At 43.1% G+C, this 15701-nt stretch overlaps 1 protein-coding gene and 5 non-coding genes across 6 annotated transcripts; 3 read left to right on the top strand and 3 right to left on the bottom strand.

Annotated features, from left to right (window-relative positions):
- The first annotated feature begins 1240 nt into the window (after positions 1-1240).
- Positions 1241-1314, top strand: TRNAI-AAU. The gene has a single exon. It is a non-coding gene; the product is annotated as a tRNA-Ile (tRNA).
- Positions 1315-1373: 59 nt separating this feature from the next.
- Positions 1374-1447, bottom strand: TRNAV-AAC. The gene has a single exon. It is a non-coding gene; the product is annotated as a tRNA-Val (tRNA).
- Positions 1448-6493: 5046 nt separating this feature from the next.
- Positions 6494-11745, top strand: LOC125547303 (GDSL esterase/lipase At5g03600-like). The gene is made up of 6 exons (XM_048711235.1): positions 6494-6560; positions 10135-10283; positions 10439-10661; positions 10776-11056; positions 11151-11427; positions 11507-11745. Exons 1-6 carry the CDS (start codon positions 6494-6496, stop codon positions 11743-11745), a joined length of 1236 nt encoding a protein of 411 aa, XP_048567192.1.
- TRNAV-AAC lies at positions 9902-9975 on the bottom strand. The gene has a single exon. It is a non-coding gene; the product is annotated as a tRNA-Val (tRNA).
- Positions 11746-15015: 3270 nt separating the features above from the next.
- On the top strand, positions 15016-15089 carry TRNAI-AAU. The gene has a single exon. It is a non-coding gene; the product is annotated as a tRNA-Ile (tRNA).
- Positions 15090-15148: 59 nt separating this feature from the next.
- On the bottom strand, positions 15149-15222 carry TRNAV-AAC. The gene has a single exon. It is a non-coding gene; the product is annotated as a tRNA-Val (tRNA).
- Between the last annotated feature and the right edge of the window lie 479 nt (positions 15223-15701).

The raw sequence follows: 15701 nt of genomic DNA, 5'->3' as shown, positions 1-15701 counted from the left end.
TACTGACACGTAAAAATTTTCAAAAGTGGTATCAATTCGCCACCACCGCCCCAAATGTGGTACTATCGTGTAATTAACTCGTGTCACAATGAAAAACTCTGGGGAACCCATACCTTCAAATGCGTGGAATATTGCAGTTATCAAATGTTCTAGGAGTTCAATAATATCTCTGGTTTTACATGTCAACATACAAAGCTTTCAATGAGAAGTGCCACCGATCAGAAGAATCTGAATCTGAATTCCCCTGCTCCAAGCTGTGAAAAGGTGTGTGCTGTTAAATTTCATCCTTCCCCCAATCTTCACCACCCCGCTCCAACGCACCCTTCTCTCTTTCGCTACTTCGAGGTTGTTAACTGACTTTGGCAATTTTACAGATGCTTTAGTGGACCATGTGAATTACCACTTCTTTTCTTTATTCTTTGTTATTATATCCAAACCATTCAATCAATATCCATCTGTGGGTTCACCGTCATTCACAATACCAGATGGAGCTGAGTTAAGTTGTGATGGTGTTCGTAAGCATGATAAGCACAATTTTTCTAATGCAGCATCGAGATCGAGCCGGCTGGCACATCTTTTTTTTTGCGAGAATGCACGGTCCGGTAATGGTAGTCTTATGTGTGTCTCGATTTCCCGTGGTAACCAACAAAGGCATAGATGTTTGCGTTGCTAGTGTAATTGCTATCTCGAAGGCATAGATGTGTGTGTGTGGATTTCCTGACTGACACCTCTTCTGATCTTTAGGTTTCTTTGTACCGTGGGCTAAGTGTACATGTGTAGGGTGAACAAAAACAGTTTTGTTTTGGCTGATTCAAATGTTCCTTTTTTTGAACTTTAGCAACTTTATTTAAGAAACAACATGATGGTTCACTTCTTCCTCCTCCTGTTACACTGTTACACTGCCAGCTCTGGTATGATACTCCGCTTTCCGTTCTGCATGATATGCCAATCTCACAGTAAAACACCCAGACTTACAAAGTTGTCACGATATGAAGTCCGGTTGATCTTGAACTTTAAAGCTTTTCCCATGTGATTGAAGTAAATAATACTTCCTCCGTTCCTAAATATTTATCTTTGTAGATATTTCAACAAATGACTACATACGAAGTAAAATGAGTGAACCTATACTCTAAAATATGACTTCATACATCCGTATGTTGTAACCATTTGAAAGGACTAGAAAGACAAGTATTTGGGAACGGAGGGACTATATAGCATGAAAAATAAGAACCACGCAAGAGGCCTATTAGCTCAGCTGGTTAGAGCGTCGTGCTAATAACGCGAAGGTCACAGGTTCGAGACCTGTATGGGCCATTCTTTTTCTTTCTTTTTTTTCTTTACACAATGGAAAATGGAACAAAAAACAAATTAAATGGCTTCGCCCGGGTTCGAACCGGAGACCTTCAGTGTGTTAGACTGACGTGATAACCAACTACACCACGAAACCTTCATGTCCTGTTGCTACAAAAACATCTTACAAACCAGGCGTCTCCAATAATCTAACAAGATGCCCAACTAATTGAATCACCTGATTGTTTCAGCTGTACAAACCAAGCGACATTAAAGCTGGAAAATCACACGGCTTATATATCTGCTTAACTAATAGCCCACTGCCACAAGGAAAGAAAGATACCATGTGAAGAAAATTACGTTCACAGCCCAACCAACAAATTATCTACAAAATAGTTGGCTCAACACAACTGTGTCCGAACTGTTCTTCCAGACAAATTCTCCCCATTTTCAGACTAGCTCTTCTTTTTTGTCAAATCCCACACAACCAACATATTTGTTCAGATAGTAGCATAAGAGCATCTCCAGCCGCGTCCCCAACCCCTCAAGGCTTTTTTTTAGCGCCAGCGCCAAAAAATCGGTTCAGTCGCGCCCCCACGAGCCTGTTTTTTTTTGCCGGATTGTGCCGAAATTGGCGCCGGCGCACCCAACCCGAACCCGGCGCGCTGGGGAGCGCCCGGGGGCGCTGGCGCGAACGTTTTGGCGCGAAAGAGTGGCGGGACCGGCGCGTCAGCGAGACGAAGGCTGGTCGTCCTCATCGTCTCGGTTTTCCCGCGGGGAATCAATGCCAAGGCTGCCGCCGGTAGCCTACCATTGATTCACGGGCGGCGAAGTGCGGCAACGCCGCGCTGCCTTCCGCCACGCGTTCGCACGCGGCCACCCCCGAGCCGCTATAAAAGGCGCCCCTGGCCGCGCTGGTGAGGCACCCATCTCTTCCCCTCCTCGCCGCCGCACTTCCTCCCCTCTCTCCGCCGTTCGAGCCCCTCTCTCTCCCCCCGGCAACCATGAGCGCGAGTACCCCGGCAACGCGGTGGAGGCCAACAGTTTCGGCCGCCGCTCGCTGCATGAGCGGGAGACCTACCTCCTCCACGAGGCCAACTACCCCGCGCCGCCCGACGTACGCGCTCCGTCGCGGTGGAGGCTCAGCGCCAGCGGGGTCCCTGTCCCCCCTCTGCCCGTCGCCGAGACGCCCTATTTCCACGCCGAGATCGAGCGTGCGCGGGCGTCCCTGACGGCCACGGAGCGGGCACTCCCAGAGTACGCCGCCAACAACCACGCGGCGTGGGAACGCTGGCAGGAGGAGCGGCTCGTCTCCACCAACAACGCGCGGATGCCGCGCGGCCGCAACAACAGCGAGGGCCGCCGCCTGTGCTGGGGCGTCCCTGGCTGCACGCTCAGCGGCGTCCTCGCGCACGTCGAGGGCGGCAACGACCCGCCGCTCGAGTGAAGCAGCACGCCAGGGCGAGGGGTCGAGCAGTGGCCGTGTCAAGGAGGAGAAGCATCGGCCGTAGTTTAGGTTTTTTCTTCGTCCCTTTTATTCGTGTAAAAAACGCCTAAATTTCGTCGAAATTTGGCCGTGTTTGTTCAAATTTGATCGTGTTTGTTGAAATTTGGACGAACTGTGGGAGCGTCTGGGGCGACCTAGGGCGGCGGCTGGGAACGTGCTCACCCCCATGTCGAAAAAAACGCCGGCTCGTCTCCAAACGTCACTTTTTCGTGCTCTTGGGGGCCGAACGGCTGGATATGCCCTGTACACACACATAAGATCTGGGATTACACCGGGATGATAGATCTAACTAAAAGCATGTATTCGAGCACGGCGCATCCGACAAACTTTTTACAGGAACGAAGGACAAGCTTGAAATTCTGTTGCCAGGAATTTAATGTCACCAGTGGACGGTAACAGCAGCTACAATGAACACACTAGCTTGATACCGGTGAAATCAAATGGCCAGCAGCTCTCTCCATGCGAGGGCCCAGCTCCGGCATGAACGCAACCATTAAGTTGCACATATGAATTTTCCTGGGCAAATTCACTGGTACAGGGCCCAACAGAAATTCCCAATCACCCAGTTTTGGATCGGAAATAAATAAACTAATAAGCTGAACATGACGAGTGCCACAAAAATCCACTAGTTTGTACCAGCCGTTGTTTATTCAGCGAGATTTTTTTTTAAGAAATGTTTATTCAGCGAGATAAGATGGCTCTCTGGACAGGCAGATCCGAGCGATCTAGCGCGTACCCCCGAGGTGCTGTTTTGTTGCTTGGGCCGGCCCACTCTTTCTACTTTCATTCAATCCGGTAACCTTCCCTGAACCACTTTTTGTTTTTCATTCGGTTTTTTCTTTTTCTTTTTTTCTTTTTTCATTTTTCCTATATGTTTCTTTTTTATTTTTTTATTTTTATCTTATTTTTTGTTTTTATCCATAAATAGGCAAGATGACTAAGACCCCGTTTTCCGGAAGAACGGAATGGGCAAGTTACTTGTTGGAAATCATACATACATACTGATGTGTGCGGTCCGATGAGCGTTGACGTGCGCGGTGGATATCGTTACTTTGTCACCTTCACCGATGATTTGAGTAGATATGTGTATATTTATTTAATGAAGTACAAGTATGAAACGTTTAGAAAGTTTAAGCAATTTCAGAGTGAAGTTGAGAATCATCGTAACAAGAAGATCAAATTCCTATGATCTGATCGAGGGGGAGAGTATCTGTGTTATGAGTTTGACAATCACTTCAAACAATGTGGAATTGTTTCACAGTTGACACCATCTGAAACACCACAACGTAATGGTTTTTATAACTCGGCAATTTTGGAGATCGTAGCTCGATAAGTTCTACATTTTAAAGCCAGCTGAATGTCAGTTGAATATTTGAAGACCAATATTTTTGTCAAGTCAGAGCATTGAAGGCCGACTCAAATGGATTCTTACGACCTCTGTTTTCTTAAGAAGACAAATCAGCCGGAACTGTTCAATTCGTATGACCTCTGTTTTCTTAGAAAGTAAAGTTATCATTTCAAAATTTAATTGAAACAACTGAAGTTGTCCAGAGAATAAATCATGAAACATCGGTAGCAAATCCCCTTTAACAATATGCCAGCACTTTTTATAAAACTCCGCCGGGAAACCATCCAGCCCTAGAGCCTTATTATTCTTCATTTGTGAAATAGCTTCAAACACCTCTTTCTCCGTAAATGGGGCGGTCAAAATATCATTCTCATCCGCAGCAAGTTGAGGGACATCCTCAACCCTGGACTCATCCAAGGATATGAAGTTATCCTCCGGAGGCCCAAACATCTACTTATAGTAATTGGTTATATATAATTTTAGGTTTTCCTGTCCTAAAATCATCCCCTCATCCTGCTCAAGCTGAAATATCCTCTTCTTTCGGTGCTTGCCATTCGCAATCATATGAAAGAATTGAGTGGTATCATCCCCTTGGACGATTTTGCAAACTTTAGCTCACAATGCCCACCTCAATTCCTCCTTTCGAAGTAGTTCTTTCAGTCTCATCTCCGCCTCCACTTTAGTTTCTAGCTCCATGGTATATGAAATGGTGGACTCGGCTTTTAAATCTAGGCATTGAATAAGTACAAGTAGCCTTTCCTTTTCAACCATATAAATCCCAGTCATATGCTTAGCCCACCCACGAAGGAATCTTCATAGATGCTTTATCTTATTCTGCCATCTTTCAACAGGGCCCTCCCTCTTGAATCTTTAGGGACTCTTTGATTCATAGGATTTCCCAAATGCAGGAATAGGAAAAACGTGGGATTGGATTGGCATGTCATCTTGAATCCTACATGATTCTATGAGTGTTTGATTGTGCATAAGAAAAACGTAAGATTCTTTTAAAGAGGTTTGAGTGGATGGAAAATTTCCTATGAAATCTAGTGCAAATGAATCCTATGAAAAAATTCCTACGGTTTACAATCCTACGAATCAAACAACCCACATAGGAAAAAATCCTAAGGATTAGAATCCTTCAAAATTCCTTTGAGAATCCTTTGAATCAAGAAGCCCTTAGCCCATTCCCTTGCTATCAGATCCAGGAACCCTTCTCTTTCAAACCACGCTAATTCGAAACAAAAATGTTTTTATTCCCCACATGGGTTGCCTCGCCAGAGTCAACGAGCAACAGGGTGTGTTCTGAGATAGCGCGCGACAACGCTTGGACTGTTACCAGGGAAAACTTCTGCTCCCATTCGACCCTAGCGAGGACACGATCCAGCTTCCCAAATGTCGGGTTTGGCAATGTATTAGGCCGAGTGAATTTTCTACCAGAAAGCTCTATCTCTCTAAGATTCAAGTTTTCGATTATGGTATCTATTTATTATATACTTAAAACGATAGAAAAAGAACGGCTCATATTTTGTAGTAAAAAAGAGTTAAAAAGAACGGCTGTGATTTAATAAAGAAAATAAGTACGTATGTATGATGTATCCTTATTCCATCCGATAGAATAGAATACAGAATAAAAGGAAAGAAGAGTTTCCATTGTAATCATGTACACGTAGAGATATTATAAGGGAGATGTGCAGATGTAGGTAAGAGAGAGATATGGAATAAAATAGAAGGAGAAGCAGAATAACCATAAGTGTCCTCCGCCCGGCTCCAACTCGACAACATACGAGCACGCTTGCGATCCCATCGGAGCCTGTGGAGCTGCAGACGTCGGCGCCACTGCAAGCAGGCTAGAGCTAGGAAAGGACAACACGAAGCTCCAGAGGAAACTCTATGGAAGAAGGCCATTAACTTGACCTGAAACGCAAGACCTCATGCGAGAGTGACGGAGAGGCTGGCAACGCCGACGCCGGCGACAACACACAGTCGACGGCTAACATGGACACGATAACTTCTTCTCGAATTGGACCGCCTTACCGTGGGCTCCTTCCGCATCAAGGATCAATGCCCGCACACACTAGTCTTCCGTGCCGTTCGGCACTAGCAAAACTAGGACAAACTTTGCTACTGCCCATTGAGCAGCAGGCTGACAAGCTGCTTCGGGCCCGCCACAACACCACCGGCTTGAACAACAATTGCTTGGACAAAAACAAGCTGAGAAGCATCGTTTGGGTGAGAGCAGCGTGTTAGAAGGAAGACGAGGATTGGAACAAGGGCAGTGCAAGATGCGGCGGGTAAGCAAGGAGGGACCATCCGTGGTGCAATTGCTGTAGAGAGCTTACTGGCCGTCAATGAACGGCAGTTGGTGTGGCAATCGATGTGCCGACACGTACACTGTGGAGCTGGAGGAGGAGCAGGGTAGCAATTAGGAGTGCCCTCATGGAAATGGAAGGTGGAAAGTGCTGCCCACGTGAAAAGCATCTTCTGCGACGCCGACGCCGACGCCGACGCCGGCAGAGCAGCCAGCTTCGATCGGATTGCTGGCTCGACAACTTAAACTGGAGCCAAGCCGAGGCATCTTGAGATGAAATAATGACTCCGTAGTATTGCTGCACCACATGGCGCGTTGGATGGGATTAACCTTTCTTCTAAATCTTATGTCGAACAAGTGGACGAGTTGCTATGTAAAAATAATATATTAAAATGTCAAAAAATCGGATGTTTTTAGTCATTAAAGTTTGTCTTGCATGTCCGTTTAATTCACAATTAAAATTTGATAAGATTTGCTTGAAATTTCTAAAATCATTTTTCATGATTACAAGATTGTTGCTTTCAAAATAAAATAATTTTTCATTGTTTCAGGTATAACCAATTTTATTTTCATTTTCATGTAAATATACATGTGCTTGAAGCATGAATGTGTACACTTGCAAGCACTTCATTTTGTACTATCAACTTTTCTCTGAATTTAGCGGAGAACATTATCCTCCCCTAAATAGCTTCTATATGGAGAATCTTAATTAGGTAAAGTTATATGTTTGCGACAAAATAGACGAATTACACATGAAAGTAGGACAGTAACCGCGCAGGAAATAGAACCAAAGACTTGAGGGTTAAGGAGGGAACAATCTCCAACATAACTATGGCATGACACATGAATATATATCAGGGGCGCTCGATCAAGTCAATGGTCCATCCAACATCAATGTACACCAACAAACATACATCCTTGAAGGCACTTTTCCTATCATCTATACATAACATCAGACAAATATAAGCTTGAAGATGCCAAGAGAAAACGGTAACCTCGACTGATATGGCAAAACGAAATCATATGGAAAAAAGCAAGAAGGCCAGTGAGTGCTCATTAAGGTGGAAAAACATCACAGTTAAGGCTTTGTTTTAATTGTACACTGCCATCCTTAGATCACACACAATAATTATAAGCGGCTTGCACATAATGGAACAATAAATTTGTGCATGAAATTATAGGTTTTGTAAAACCAATGACATAGAAAGGGATTACATAGTATGATATCTATCAATCAAAAATCCTGGAGTACAAGCGAGCTCCACCTTGCTATCATTGCCTTCAAGGATTGTAATTTTACATTATGTGCACTATTTAATAGTTAGGGTTTGGAGAAACATAGTCACACCTAATATAATAATGTAATAGTTGGGGTTTCGGAAATCAAACTAAGTAAGATCATAAAATCAGGTTTGCTGCATTTATTGAAGGCTAAAAATTAGACAAGCAGAAGGAAATCAAGTGACATGAGACTACAACTACTGTTTCATAGTGACAATTACCGATGAAACGTGCCACTCTATGAGAATACAATAGCTTCATGGGTAAAGAAAGGCCTGGCGACAGAGAGCAAAAGAGTGGAATCAATGTAGACATATTCCATATTTAAATGGTATAAATACATGAAGGTAACCGTCAATGCATACATCGTGACAAAAACTAAATCACTTGCTATAAATGTGTTTATTTAAATATCACACTTCAACTTACCATAACATATCTAAGGCCCATTGTCAAACAACTTTTAATGGGACCTAACAAATAAACTTGGAATGGTATACTATGTAGGGTGTCATCACATATAGAAAGAGATGCTCAAATGCCAAAAAAAATGGTTGTCTAAAATACATAACTAGAAATAATAAACATCTAGCCGCGCAAATGCGCGGGTGGACCCGCTAGTTAAACATAAACGACCATCTGCCGTCAAAATTCTCATTATTCTTTTCCTCCCTCCTTCGAATAATGTTAAAATCGCCCCCAACCTCTTCCGAAGTGAACTTGACAGTGAACTTCCTGACTTCCACCTCTTCCGATCTTTAGGTTTCTTTGTATACTGGATTAAGTGTACATGTGTAGGGTGAACAAAAACAGCTTTGGTTATGCTGATTCAAATGTACCTTTCTGCAAGGTGTTCCTGAACTTTAACTTAATTTATATTTCCTCCGTTTCAGAATACTTGAAGTTCTAGGTTTGCTCTAATTGAAACTTTCTTAAGTTTGACCAAGTTTATAAAAAAAATCCACGTTTATACTAGTATGAAAATATACTTTCTGATTAATCTAATGAAACTAATTTGGTGTTGCCATAAACAGTAAGTTCTGAAAATTTGAATTGAAAATCAACATAAGCTGATATTTTCTGTCAGCAAATATTGCTTAGTGCTCTACCTAGGTGCAAAGTTAATGTCATTGGTGTTGGCCTGGGCGGAAAAGAACAAAACCAGGGCTCCAAACATGCTTTCAGAAACAGCCTTTTGAAGCATCGTTTTTCGCCTAGAGCAATATGAATGTTTTTTCTTCATGAACTTTTGCACTTTTTTTTTTTGAATATTGTGGTTCGGGACAGAATTGTTTTAAAATAGTTCATCCCTGTCACCTTGGAAACGAGCCTGGCGGCAGTGTGGCAGTCCTTATCCTGATGTTTTTGAGCACCCTCACCGCAGCAGCGCCGACGCCTTCTCTTATCACCAGGGCTCCAAACATGCTTTAACTTAATTTATATTTCCTCCGTTTCAGAATACTTGAAGTTCTAGGTTTGCTCTAATTGAAACTTTCTTAAGTTTGACCAAGTTTATAAAAAAAAATCCACGTTTATACTAGTATGAAAATATACTTTCTGATTAATCTAATGAAACTAATTTGGTGTTGCCATAAACAGTAAGTTCTGAAAATTTGAATTGAAAATCAACATAAGCTGATATTTTCTGTCAGCAAATATTGCTTAGTGCTCTACCTAGGTGCAAAGTTAATGTCATTGGTGTTGGCCTGGGCGGAAAAGAACAAAACCAGGGCTCCAAACATGCTTTCAGAAACAGCCTTTTGAAGCATCGTTTTTCGCCTAGAGCAATATGAATGTTTTTTCTTCATGAACTTTTGCACTTTTTTTTTGTGAATATTGTGGTTCGGGACAGAGTTGTTTTAAAATAGTTCATCCCTGTCACCTTGGAAACGAGTCTGGCAGCAGTGTGGCAGTCCTTATCCTGATGTTTTTGAGCACCCTCACCGCAGCAGCGCCGACGCCTTCTCTTATCGCCATATAAATTAGCCTGATGCTCTAACCTGTCGGAGACTCTTTCCCCCTGTGGTTACATTGCACATATTAGCTCAGCTGGTTAGAGCGTCGTGCTAATAACGCGAAGGTCACAGGTTCGAGACCTGTATGGGCCATTCTTTTTCTTTCTTTTTTTTCTTTACACAATGAAAAATGGAGAAAAAAACAAATTAAATGGCTTCGCCCGGGTTCGAACCGGAGACCTTCAGTGTGTTAGACTGACGTGATAACCAACTACACCACGAAACCTTAGTTATCTTTTTCCTACAAATTCTTTTACAACACTAGACGGATCTAATATCTAGCAAGATGGCCCACTAACTGAATCATCTAATTGGTTCAGCCATTGAAGCTGGAAAATCATACAGCTCATACATGCTTATATCTAATAATAGCCAACTGCCACAGGAAAAGAAAGATACGATGTGAAAAAATTTAGGTTCACAGCCCTACCAGCAAATTATACTGTATATAACAGTTGGCTCGAGCTCGACACAACTGTGATTGAACTGTTCTTCAAGACAAATTCTCCCCACTTTCAGACATCAAATAGACAGGTATGAACTTTTTTTCAGTACGGCTAGCTCTTCTTTTTCGTCAAAGCCCACACAACCATGGTAATTCTGCTGAAAACAGCGTCAGTCCGGGTTAGTTCCATTCAAACCATACAAGTTAGAGTCCAAAACAAGGGCAAAAGTGTTTGGAAAAGTAGATACGGCGGAGACGTATCAAGAAGCCGTCGAGCGCCACCTTCTTTGTCTTCGGGGATGACTTCGCTGACAACAGGAACCTCCCTCTGACCGACCCCGTCACCGAGATGTCACGGCAATGGGCTTACCCCTACGGCTCCAACTACGTCGATGCCGATGGGTTTCCGCGGCCGAATACCCCGTCAAGCCGCTTCTCAAACTACAAGATCCAGTCGGATTTCATCGGTAAGTACCGTTGTTATACTTATTTATTGCCCTAAAACAAGTACTCTGTTATATTGTATAAATCCCTGGTGCATCATAATTAACCCTACTCATTGTTCTATTGATAACTTGCAGCAACAATGTTGGGGTTGGAGGAAGCCCCTCCAGCACATGCCCGTACAGCGGAGAAAACATGCGACCTGTCCGGCATGACTTTTGCTACGGGTGGTGCAATGGTGTTGGATAGTACATCACATGAGTTTCCCACCTTTACCAAGCAAGTTGATATTTTCAGGAAGATGGTCAAGGACGGGACCATCACGGAGAAACAATTGACTCACTCTGTAGCGCTCGTGGCCTTCTCCGGCAATGATTATGCAAGCACCGGCGTCATTGGACTAAGTAGCCCCAGCGATGTGAGTACTATATCAACATAGTATGCATACACTAGTTTGAACAATTAATTTGTTTGTGCATCTTACTAACTTAATTTTCATGTATGCGGTGCAGATTAATGCTTATATTGGGAAAGTGACAAAAGAGATGGCTGCTAATGTGGAGCAATTGTTGAAGCTCGGGGTGACAAAGGTTCTTGTCAACAACTTACATCCTGTCAGTTGCACACCATCACAAACCCGAACTAACAACTACACCACGTGCGATATTTTTGAAAACTTGGGTGTTTCCATCCATAACAATAACTTGAAACAAGTTATGACAGCAAAGAAGAATGTCCACATCGCCGATCTGTACACCACATTCATTAATATTGTGGATAATGTGCCAGGTATGTATCTGCATGCATTCAAAAGTTTCTTTATTTCAAAATTTTCTAATCTAAATTAATTTGATGTACATTAATGTAGGTAAAGGCTCAGACCTAACAAAGCAATTCAAGCGCAAACTATCGCCGTGTTGCGAGAGTTTAGATTCGAAGGGTTACTGTGGACAGCAAGGCGAGTTGTCCAGAGAGCTTCTTTACACCGTGTGCGACAAGTCCAATAAATTTTTCTATTGGGACGACATGCACCCGATGCACGTGGGATGGGAGGCTGCCATGAAACAATTGGAAAAGCCCTTGAGGGTGTTTTTAGATCAAGACTAGATAGTCAGCTTTCATATGTCGTTGTAGCGCTTTTCATCCATGATGACAATATTCTGATTGTATTTGTTCGATAGTTTCAAGCGTTTCAAAGACTGTATTTTCTGTATTCCAGGATGAATATTATATTACATTTGCGTCTTCTTTTGTGAAAACTATATTCCTAAGAAGTAATTAGTGTATATCATTTGGCACATCTACAATAAAGATGTGTTCTAGCTATACAAACCGAATGCTTGCCTATATGCGGCTCAATAAGCTCAAGGCATTTCCACACCGTTTGATTATTTGTTGTCGACGTGATCTATCGGGTCGACATGTTCTAGGGGTGACGGGTGCCTTGTCACTGAATTGAGGATTGATATAGGGGTATCTGTGGATACCCGACCCGAATGGGTATGGTTTAGGTTCGTTTTTATGTGCATATACAACGCTTAAACACCATCAACTAGTCATGGAGAAGACATGAGCATAACTCTATACTTGCGCAACTAGACCCGATAGTCTAACTCACAGGATCCATAACTGTTTTTTCCATGCCAACCCACGGCAGTGCACTAAGCAATCCTCTCACAAAACATTGCAACCCACCAACACCTCCCGCCGCTTGCCTCCAATATGTGACCTCGCCTAATATATCCATGACGAGCTCCCTGGGTCTCTTTTGGTGCTCCACCTTATTGAAGACTCTCACATTTTTTTGCTTCCACGGGGACCAGGTGAAGACTCTCACCTTTCTTTGCCTCCGCGGGGACCAGATGGAGACTCTCGCATTTCTTTGCTTCCACGGGGACCATTTGACCGCTATGATTAATGTGTCGAAACCAATACCCTGATTCTCCGTGTGTGCAGATTCCGAATGCTACCCTTTTTGTATTTGTTTTTTGCGCGAACCAATTGCAACATTGTTTCACATGGTTTTCATTGGAAACGACTTGTCAACATGGCATGCCATAGAGTATGGCCTTGAATTGCACAATAAATAAGAGACTATCCGGCGAGTGGGAAATGGGGTGAACATTCGGGTTTGGCATGGCCACTCGATCCCAAGAGACCCCCTTGCGATCTACCCCCCCCCTCCCGAGGCCAGTGCCACCTCCACTGGGTGGTCGAATTCATCTAACAAGGAGGTAAAAAAAATCCGGCTAGGCTGCAACAATATTTTTAGGAGCTGGATGTCGAGGAGATTGCAAAGCTTAAGCCTTAGAGCACATGGAAGCGTGAGCACTCGGAGAAGCATGGTTTACAGTTTGCAACACTTATTGATTGCCCTTGGACGAGCATAGGGTAGCGGTGCGTCAAGCAATAAACAGGCTAACACTCGCCCAGATTGGAAGTCCATATGTCACGGTGCCCCAAAAATGTGTATTTTCATATGGAAGTTAACTTCCAATACACTCGCAAACTAGGAGAATATGTGACATTGAGGTAGTGTGTTGTCTGTCTCTTGCCCACGGGGCAACTGTGTGGAGCGCCATGCCTCTGATGGCCACCAAAAAGCCTTTTATGGATCCGTTTATCGAAGGCTTACCACTCATTATTTTATGATTATGCTGCAAGCATGAGTTTTGAAAGGCTTTTGATCCTGGAAAATAGGACCGTCAAATAAACCAACTCCCATAAAGTAAAATGTCATACATTTCGAGATAGAATCCTATACTATTAAGTACTGAGGTTCAATGACACTTCATTGGCCATTGTAACACTTTACTTTGGTATATCATTTTTTATTAAGAGTGGGCTCATGTTGATTGCTAACCTTACGATCAAGGGGGAGATTGTTGGAATTGATCTCAGGTTGTTATTGACCTAGAGAGAAGGGGGAGTCTTTTTCCACAATGGTGCTTTGATCGTGGGCACCTAGAACCAACATATGGTTTCAGTCCTTCGCCCATCAGCCCGTCGTATAAACAGAAGATGTCACGTACCTCTTCGTGTGTGCACACATATATGAGTTAAACCTTGCTAGAGGGCTAACTACCGATCCTAAAAAAGAGAGTTGATGGCCAGAAGACCCTCTACTACCACCGGCTACCACATGGTAGTGTCGGCGGCCCTCCCGCGTACCTGCTGCCGTCTACCCTGTTGTTGCTCTTCTCCTCCGAAGGATTCCACATCACTGGAGACTCATGACAGTAAAATCAGGGACTATCCCATCTTGGTCATACAAAATCATGGTTAGTATGTAATCTTCCGATGTGCTTCAGGTGTTTCAGTCAGAGATCCATATCCTATTATGTTAACCCTTAAGGATTATCTCTAACATACTCCAGTCAGTGTCACAATGAAAAACTCTGGGGAACCCATACCATCAAATGCGTGGAATATTGCAGTTATCAAATGTTCTAGGAGTTCAATAATATCTCTGGTTTTACATGTCAACATACAAAGCTTTCAATGAGAAGTGCCACCGATCAGAAGAATCTGAATCTGAATTCCCCAGCTCCAAGCTGTGAAAAGGTGTGTGCTGTTAAATTTCATCCTTCCCCCAATCTTCACCACCCCGCTCCAACGCACCCTTCTCTCTTTCGCTACTTCGAGGTTGCTAACTGACTTTGGCAATTTTACAGATGCTTTCGTGGACCATGTGAATTACCACTTCTTTTCTTTATTCTTTGTTATTATATCCAAACCATTCAATCAATATCCATCTGTGGGTTCACCGTCATTCACAATACCAGATGGAGCTGAGTTAAGTTGTGATGGTGTTCGTAAGCATGATAAGCACAATTTTTCTAATGCAGCATCGAGATCGAGCCGGCTGGCACATCTTTTTTTTTGCGAGAATGCACGGTCCGGTAATGGTAGTCTTATGTGTGTCTCGATTTCCCGTGGTAACCAACAAAGGCATAGATGTTTGCGTTGCTAGTGTAATTGCTATCTCGAAGGCATAGATGTGTGTGTGTGGATTTCCTGACTGACACCTCTTCTGATCTTTAGGTTTCTTTGTACCGTGGGCTAAGTGTACATGTGTAGGGTGAACAAAAACAGTTTTGTTTTGGCTGATTCAAATGTTCCTTTTTTTGAACTTTAGCAACTTTATTTAAGAAACAACATGATGGTTCACTTCTTCCTCCTCCTGTTACACTGTTACACTGCCAGCTCTGGTATGATACTCCGCTTTCCGTTCTGCATGATATGCCAATCTCACAGTAAAACACCCAGACTTACAAAGTTGTCACGATATGAAGTCCGGTTGATCTTGAACTTTAAAGCTTTTCCCATGTGACTGAAGTAAATAATATATAGCATGAAAAATAAAACCACGCAAGAGGCCTATTAGCTCAGCTGGTTAGAGCGTCGTGCTAATAACGCGAAGGTCACAGGTTCGAGACCTGTATGGGCCATTCTTTTTCTTTCTTTTTTTTCTTTACACAATGAAAAATGGAGAAAAAAACAAATTAAATGGCTTCGCCCGGGTTCGAACCGGAGACCTTCAGTGTGTTAGACTGACGTGATAACCAACTACACCACGAAACCTTAGTTATCTTTTTCCTACAAATTCTTTTACAACACTAGACGGATCTAATATCTAGCAAGATGGCCCACTAACTGAATCATCTAATTGGTTCAGCCATTGAAGCTGGAAAATCATACAGCTCATACATGCTTATATCTAATAATAGCCAACTGCCACAGGAAAAGAAAGATACGATGTGAAAAAATTTAGGTTCACAGCCCTACCAGCAAATTATACTGTATATAACAGTTGGCTCGAGCTCGACACAACTGTGATTGAACTGTTCTTCAAGACAAATTCTCCCCACTTTCAGACATCAAATAGACAGGTATGAACTTTTTTTCAGTACGGCTAGCTCTTCTTTTTCGTCAAAGCCCACACAACCATGGTAATTCTGCTGAAAACAGCGTCAGTCCGGGTTAGTTCCATTCAAACCATACAAGTTAGAGTCCAAAACAAGGGCAAAAGTGTTTGGAAAAGTAGATACGGCGGAGACGTA

This window comes from Triticum urartu, chromosome 3, assembly GCF_003073215.2.
Source record: "Triticum urartu cultivar G1812 chromosome 3, Tu2.1, whole genome shotgun sequence".
Lineage (NCBI taxonomy): Eukaryota > Viridiplantae > Streptophyta > Magnoliopsida > Poales > Poaceae > Triticum > Triticum urartu.
Note: the sequence above shows the minus strand (reverse complement) of the source record. Positions and strands in the feature narration are given on the sequence as shown.

What these genes read in the sequence shown, in the direction of transcription:
- LOC125547303 (XM_048711235.1), top strand. Translation starts at nt 6,494, where the DNA reads ATGAACGGCAGTTGGTGTGGCAATCGATGTGCCGACACGTACACTGTG. An exon ending in GGAGCTGGAGGAGGAGCAGG is followed by an intron (nt 6,561 to 10,134) that starts GTAGCAATTAGG and finishes CAACTGCCACAG; the next exon opens with GAAAAGAAAGATACGATGTG. An exon ending in GATCCAGTCGGATTTCATCG is followed by an intron (nt 10,662 to 10,775) that starts GTAAGTACCGTT and finishes GATAACTTGCAG; the next exon opens with CAACAATGTTGGGGTTGGAG.